Source organism: Etheostoma spectabile, chromosome 8, assembly GCF_008692095.1.
Source record: "Etheostoma spectabile isolate EspeVRDwgs_2016 chromosome 8, UIUC_Espe_1.0, whole genome shotgun sequence".
In the NCBI taxonomy this organism is placed as follows: Eukaryota; Metazoa; Chordata; class Actinopteri; order Perciformes; family Percidae; genus Etheostoma; species Etheostoma spectabile.
Window position 1 is genome coordinate 4,067,002 of NC_045740.1, and position 6,914 is coordinate 4,073,915.

Genomic DNA, 6,914 nt, shown 5'->3' on the forward strand with positions numbered 1-6,914 from the left:
CACACACACACACACACACACACACACACACTTCTCAACATTCCTCCAAAAATACTCCAGCATGGTCTTGGCTCAAAAACAGCCATATTTAAGGACAGTGCAGATGCCAATTCACATCTTTGTTATTCTTGTCAACCAGCAATATATAGATAACTTAAGATAAGTTGAACTAGAAAAAGAAAAAGAAACGTCTACATTAGACACAAAACATGTCTGGAAACAACAAATACAAGCAAATCTATCAACCTTAATGGAATCAATCTTCTCTTCTCACTCTCAGCAAGAATTGAAACATATGGAGTTCCCAGAATGCCACAGGATTGAGGAGTATGCTTTTGGTTTGAAAAACATTTCCCTGTTACATTAGAGTTGTGTAGCTGTTTTAATATTAACAGTATATGCATGGCTAGCTACCTCTACAGATAAGTAAGACCATGTTTTGAGACATCCATCTCTGAGATGCCTGCCTTCAGCCCAATACACTAGAGATAAACGTTGTTACAAATTTTGTTTGTACACAGCATTGAAAAATTACATTTAGGAAATTCAGCAAGGGCATCTCTTTTCAAAAACAGTGTCACTACTACTATAATCCACAGAATTTGCTGTCAACAACATATATATTTTTTGTATATTTGTATACAGTTTGTATACATATTATTTAGTTATTGAAATTATAGTGAAGTGACGTTATTGTGCTGGATTCTCTGGAACAACTGCAAGATGTCTGAAACTCTGCTCTAAAATTCACCTTTGAGGAGCCTTTGGGACTGATGGCAAAGACAGGCTTGGCAGACTCTTCCTCCTTCTGTTTCTTCTTCTCTGCAGCCTCAGCCCTCCTCTTCTCTATTTCCTCCTTCATCCTCTTCCTTTCCTCCTGTTACGAAAATCACAATTAGCTGTCCACTTTGTCACAACAAAACAATTCCTTTCTATCATTCTGTCTGATCCTTGATAAAAGCCACATGACCAAATCAAGTACCAAAGTAAAATGATGCTTAGCACCTTCCATTTCTCATGAGAAAATATCACAATGTGGAATATTTCACTGATATGGTTAATCCCTGAATGCAAAATGACTTACCTGTTCTTTGGCTTTCTTGTCCTCCAGCTCCTGTTTCTTCTGCTTCTCCTCCTCCTCCATGACCTTCCTCCTCTCCTCTCTCTTCCTCTTCAGCTCCTCCAGCTCGGCCTCTGCGTCCTGCTGCTTCTGCTTCATCTTCTCAAAATCCTCGCTTTCTGCATTGTTCCGCCGACGCTTCAGCTCCTGCAGCTTGCGCTCGGCCTCCAGTCGCTCCACGTCGTCTGCCTTGGGGGAGGGAACGTTGTCCCTGCACACAAACACACCGCTAATTTTTTAATAATCAAAACACATGTAACCTCATTATATACTAATGATAATGATGATCATTATAAAACTTTACCTTGGTGTCTTTTCTGTTTTCTTGAGTTTATTTTCAAAGAGCCCAACATTCTGTTTGGCTGGTTCATTCTAGCAAGAGGGGGGAAAGTTAAACTACCAAATACTACTCACATCTTTGAAAAGAATATATATATATATATATATATATATATATATATACAGAGAGAAAAAGGGAGAGAAAGAGAGAAAGAGAACATACTTTACCTTTTCCTTAAAGCCAAATTTTTTGGGCTTCTCCTCCTTTACACGAAATACAGACATGGAAGAAAATATTTTTAAAAGAAAATAGCAGGCTTAGTCAATACACATAACGTAGAAACCCACAAAAAATCCATCAAACACTGGTGCAATCAAAGGCCGGGCAGTGAATGCAACGCAGATGTAAACTGAAGACACACACATCACACTGTGTCATCCTCGATGACACCACCTCTTTCATCCATGTGACAAACAAAATGCTGTGCCTGCTCAGTGACTGGGACACCGCAAAACCAGATATCATACAGTAAATATCTGAAAAGCGAACACAGCCTGGATAAATCAGATGTGGTCTCCCAGAGTCACTTCATCAATTCTAATTTGTGCTTTCTATAGTCTGTTACTTTACAAATTACATTCAAAATTTGACTTTTCCAAGTTTTTAAAGTGGCAGTTACAGTATATAAGAAATCTCATCAATGCCTCCTCTTTTTTCTTCTTCTCTTCCATCTCTCTCTTTTTGCGCTTGTCCTCTTCCTTCTTCTTCTCTTCCGCCTCCTTTTTCCGTTTTTCCTCCTCTTCTTTCTTCTTCTTCTCTTCCAGCTCTTTCTTCTTCTGCTTTTCTTCCTCTTCCTTCTTTTTCTCCTCCAGCTCTTTTCGGCGTTTTTCTTCCTCTTCTTTCTTCTTCTTTTGCTCCATCTCCTTTTTTCGTTTGTCCTCCTCTTCTTTCTTCTGTCTCTCTTCCATCTCTCTTTTCTGTTTATCCTCCTCTTGTTTTTTCATTTTTTCCTCCTTCTCCTTTTTCAGTTTTTCTTCTTCCTCTTTTCTCAGCCTCTCTTCCATTTCCTTTTGTTGTTTTTCCTCTTCTCCCCTTTTCTTCCTTTCCTCCTCCTTTAGCTGCCTTTCTTCTTCCTCTTTCTTGATCTTTTCCTCCATTTCCCTTTTTTGTCTTTCTTCCTCTTCTATCCTCAGCTTTTCTTCTTTTTCTTTCTGCTGCCTTGCCTCTTCCCTTTTCTTTTCTTCTTCCTCCTTGTCAGCACCAGAAACAGCTTCCTCTTCAGCATCTCTCTTTCCTAAATCGGACTGCTCAACCTCTTCTTCTTTAGCTGCAGCTCTCTCCTCAATCTCCTCCTTTAGAATAAAGTTTTGTGTCAATTTTTGCAAGCATATCAATAAACTTAAGTTACCAGAAGGCTAAGATAAGAGCCCATACCTCATTTCTTGTGCTTGAGGTTCTTGATTCCTCCACATATTCCTGTCAAGAGATGAAAAACCTGAGCTACGACAGAATAAATTCCCACCAAACACTCTAAAATCTTCAGACATCTTTCATTTTACCTTGTCCTCTTTCTCTTTTCTCCAGGAGTTGGTACCATTGTCCGCCACCTCCTCTTCAGCTGGTTTCTCCTCCTCTTCCTCTGTATGTCGCTGTCTGCCGCTGGTGTTGGATGTCTGCTCTTCCAGTGTGCTGTCTGTGCCGTTGGTTATGCTAACGGTGGGGTCAAACTCCTTCTGTCTCTCCATTGCTTCCATCATTCTCCTCTGCCGGCGCTCCTCCCTCTTGGCCAGGCGCTCCAGCAGAGCCTGGTCGTCATCTGCACCTTCAACACCGGTTGTGGTGGAGGACTCAGTCCCACTGTGAGGATTAAAAAATGGAATTCACTTGTTCATGAGAGCAATGGAGCTGTGAATGTCGAGTCTAATCCAGTTTAAATCTCCAAATCTTCATTTGAATTAAATGTTTTGTTTTGTTTAAAAGTGTGATGGACCCACATCTAAGTCTCTGACTGGATCTTTCTGCTTAATGTGCTCATCCCTATCTTGTTTCCGCTGCTAGGTTGAGCAAATTTGAATTACTTTATGTACAGCTGGGTAGTTTAATCTATAATAATAGATCTTCGTGTATTAGTTAATTATATTCTGTAATCTAAATGTGCAAAGTAACAAAAGTTATTTAATAAATGCAGTGGCAAAGTATAAAGTTGCATAATATGGAATTACTCAAGTAAAGTACAAGTGCCTCAAAATTGTACCTAGTAAAATACTTGAGTAAATGTACTTACCACCACTGGCGAAAAGCAGCAACAAAAATGTATGGATTGATGCTTGTGTAGCCTTGCTAACTAGCAACAATGCTGCTAATGTAACTGCAACAGATCTGTTGTCAGTTGCTGAACTTTAACTGACAGCAAGATATCAATGGCAGGGTTTACATTTAATGCTTGACAAGACAGCAGCCACAGTTGCCACACTAAACCTTTTGGATCTTACTCTGTACTGTAAGTCCAGCAGACAACAGGCTCTTGGTCCTGAACATACCTGAGGATAATAAAGTACTGGGAGCAGCAATCCACCCAGCTCAGTGGCAACCAGGGCCTGAAATTAACACCCAACCCCCTGCCAAATGAGGGTGAATTTAGCAATTGGCGGGTAACACTGTCAATCTACCCGCAACATTGGGAGGTAGCCAATGAGAATTGAGTGATTCCTTAGTTTTTTTTGCAATTGTTGTTCTTTAAAATTTCTAAGAAGTAGGCCATTTTGTTGGATTTTAGCTAAAAATGTAGTGGCACATTACTGGGATGAAGATGCCGGCAAAAACAAAGGATGAGGATGACTCAAAGAAAAGTAAAAGAAGACGTTTTAATACAAAGTGGACCATTAGCGACAATGGCAAGGTTGGTGGGAGGCTGATTTATGACATTATGACAGAACAAATGTACTGCTGTGACTGTTGTGTGTATGGCTCAGAGAAAGCAAAGTCAAATCCTTTTGTAATCAAGACTAAAAACTTAAAATTAGAAACAATTAAGGACCATGAGTCATTAAAAGGCCACCTACGCCACACAACGATCAGCTGTATCTGCTTCCAGAGGAGAATGCTGACCTCCACGTAGGCAGCACAGTTGGCGAAGATGCGACTGCTGTTTGGGAACGTTCATGTGATTGCTGTTTTTCACCTTTGTGAGGCAAAAGAATTGGCTGGTAAAAAGTCACTGTGGCGGGCGGATTTAAAAATCCGCCCGCCACAGTTGCTGGTCGTCAAAAAAGTTACCTTCAGGCCCTGGTGGCAATACATCTCTACTGTACAACAAATGACAACTCTTTTTTTCTGCTTTGTACAGCTGTTTAGAAAGAACAAAATCCCAGGTGGGAGGTTTCTGTTTTTCTGTGAATCTTGCCTCTGGTTTTCCTGGTTTGTCCCACTACACAATTTTATACACTGTTTGCACCTCGTCTGCTTTCTATCCAGAGACTTCGTCTACATTGCACCTGTTTGTGTCGATCACATCAGTGGTTCCAGACTCGTCTGAGTCCCTCATCTTCTTCCTCTCCTCCCTCGCTCGTCTCCTCTGCTCCCGAGCTTCCTCATCCTCATCATCGTTGGTGTAACCCATTCTGAAATATCCCACATGAAGATGTATAGTACATTTACTGTGTTTGTGTTTTCACCCCAAAATGAGACAGTTATTCTGCCATGGGTAATTGAAGTTAAGCCATCACTCATAGTTTTGTTATGGTTATACATTCATTGACAATTGACAATAAAGGCATTCTATTCTATTCTATCTGTTGTGTTTTGAGGGCATAGTAATTAGTGGTTATTACTAACAAATGCATTTCAAGTAGCAATATGGATATCTCATAGAATAGATAGCCAATGCACTGTAACTCTCCAGTATTTGGGGTGGCAGTAGCTCAGTTGGAGGGTTGCTGGTTCAAGACCCCATATGGACCATAGTATGGTAGTGGACTGGTAGCTGGAGAGGTGCCAGTTAACCTCCTGGACACTGACAACGTGCTCTTGAGCAAGGCACTGAACCCCCAACTGCTTGGGGTGCCTTTCCATGGGCAGCCTCCTCACTCTGACATCTCTCCAAAACTGCATGCATATGTGGCATTTGTGTGTGTAATGTGTATAATAAAATCGTTGAATGAACGTTGTAATTTCCCTTGCCGGATTAATAAAGTATAAATTGTTATTATTTGGATTCATGATGACACATGATTCAATTTCATTAGAGAATCAGCAACATTTGTACAGTATTTTAGCATGACCGTAGAGTGAGTGTGACATGTGATTAGTTCATTAATTTTAAGGATTTGTAGGCCTGAAAAGCTGAATGTATACAAGTATACATGATAACACAGGAAAAAAAACTAATAAATAGAGAAAAATCTAAACATATACACATTATTTTGTGTAAGGGAAGTATCCGATGACCCCCCACATTTAGACTGTGAACCACTGATATAAGCCTCACTTTTCAAGATTACTTCATAAGACATGGTGGAGTTGGGGTATGCCACAACAGAGAGAAGGCTAAGAAATAGGAAACTATTGAAGAAATGGAGAGCTCTCCAAAAGAATGTTCCCCTCTTGGCCTTTATTAATGTAAGAAACATATTTAATCATAGACGGAGACAATGCTGGCAAGAAAAAGGGTGAAAAAAAAGAAGCTAAAGAGAGAAGATGAGGACAAAATCAACATGAGCCATACAAATCTTTACCCTCCTGTCCTTCTCTTTCAATCTTCCTCATCTCCGTCACATCCTGCCATTGACCTTCATCCAACTGTGAATACACCCACAGAGAGACTTCTGAGCATGTCAGGCTAGTATCTTCCCAAGCATTACCAGGCTTTATGAGGCACGAAGAGAGCTTGAAATGGCCCATTGATAGAGCATGGGTATTATTTCCCTTTGCTCTTCTTGAATCCGCAGCATAATTATTTACAGATGTTGAGAACAGATGAAGAGGTAGACGTGATGGTAACCAAAACTGTTGTGGGTTGGGGTTTTTGTTTGGGGGTTATTTTCCCGTTTGGCCTTCCCTGTGTTTTCGTCCCGGTTTTCTCCCTAGTCTGGTGTCATAGATTCTGTCTTATGTTTCCCTGTGTGTTTGTTATGCTTCTGCTTTATTTTGGTAGTCAGCTTCCTGTCTTGTCTTGTCTCGTGTAGTCTAGCTTTACTTTGTTTGTCTGATTGTCCTGCCCCGCCCTAATGTGATCCACCTGACGTCTCACCTGTTCCCCATTACCTCGTTACCTCTTGTATTTAACCCCTGTGTTTCCTTTGTCTCTTGTCGGATCATTCTGGTTGTTCCCCTGTCTTTACGTCACCTTGTTGCAGTGTTCCTGATTTAGTTCCTGTTCCCTGATCCTGGTTATTGTTTGTTTTTGAATCTTTTTGGGTATTCTCCTTTTCCTCCTTGGATTTTGGATGTTCGTTCCATCAAGGCTTACGTTGTGTTTTGGACAATAAAACTATTTGTGTTCCTACTCCTGCCTGC

General features: G+C 40.6%; 1 protein-coding gene across 1 annotated transcript in view; it reads right to left on the reverse strand.

Annotated features, from left to right (window-relative positions):
- Window positions 1–6,914, reverse strand: part of LOC116694747 (caldesmon) — a 17,551-nt gene that overhangs the window by 6,966 nt on the left and 3,671 nt on the right. Inside the window, exons 3-11 of the mRNA XM_032524613.1 lie at window positions 4,895–5,020; window positions 2,960–3,257; window positions 2,835–2,876; window positions 2,252–2,752; window positions 2,105–2,179; window positions 1,628–1,663; window positions 1,425–1,492; window positions 1,085–1,331; window positions 752–877 (exon numbers count right to left, since the gene is read on the reverse strand). Coding sequence (XP_032380504.1) covers window positions 752–877; window positions 1,085–1,331; window positions 1,425–1,492; window positions 1,628–1,663; window positions 2,105–2,179; window positions 2,252–2,752; window positions 2,835–2,876; window positions 2,960–3,257; window positions 4,895–5,020 — 1,519 coding nt within the window. The remainder of the gene's footprint in view (window positions 1–751; window positions 878–1,084; window positions 1,332–1,424; window positions 1,493–1,627; window positions 1,664–2,104; window positions 2,180–2,251; window positions 2,753–2,834; window positions 2,877–2,959; window positions 3,258–4,894; window positions 5,021–6,914) is intronic.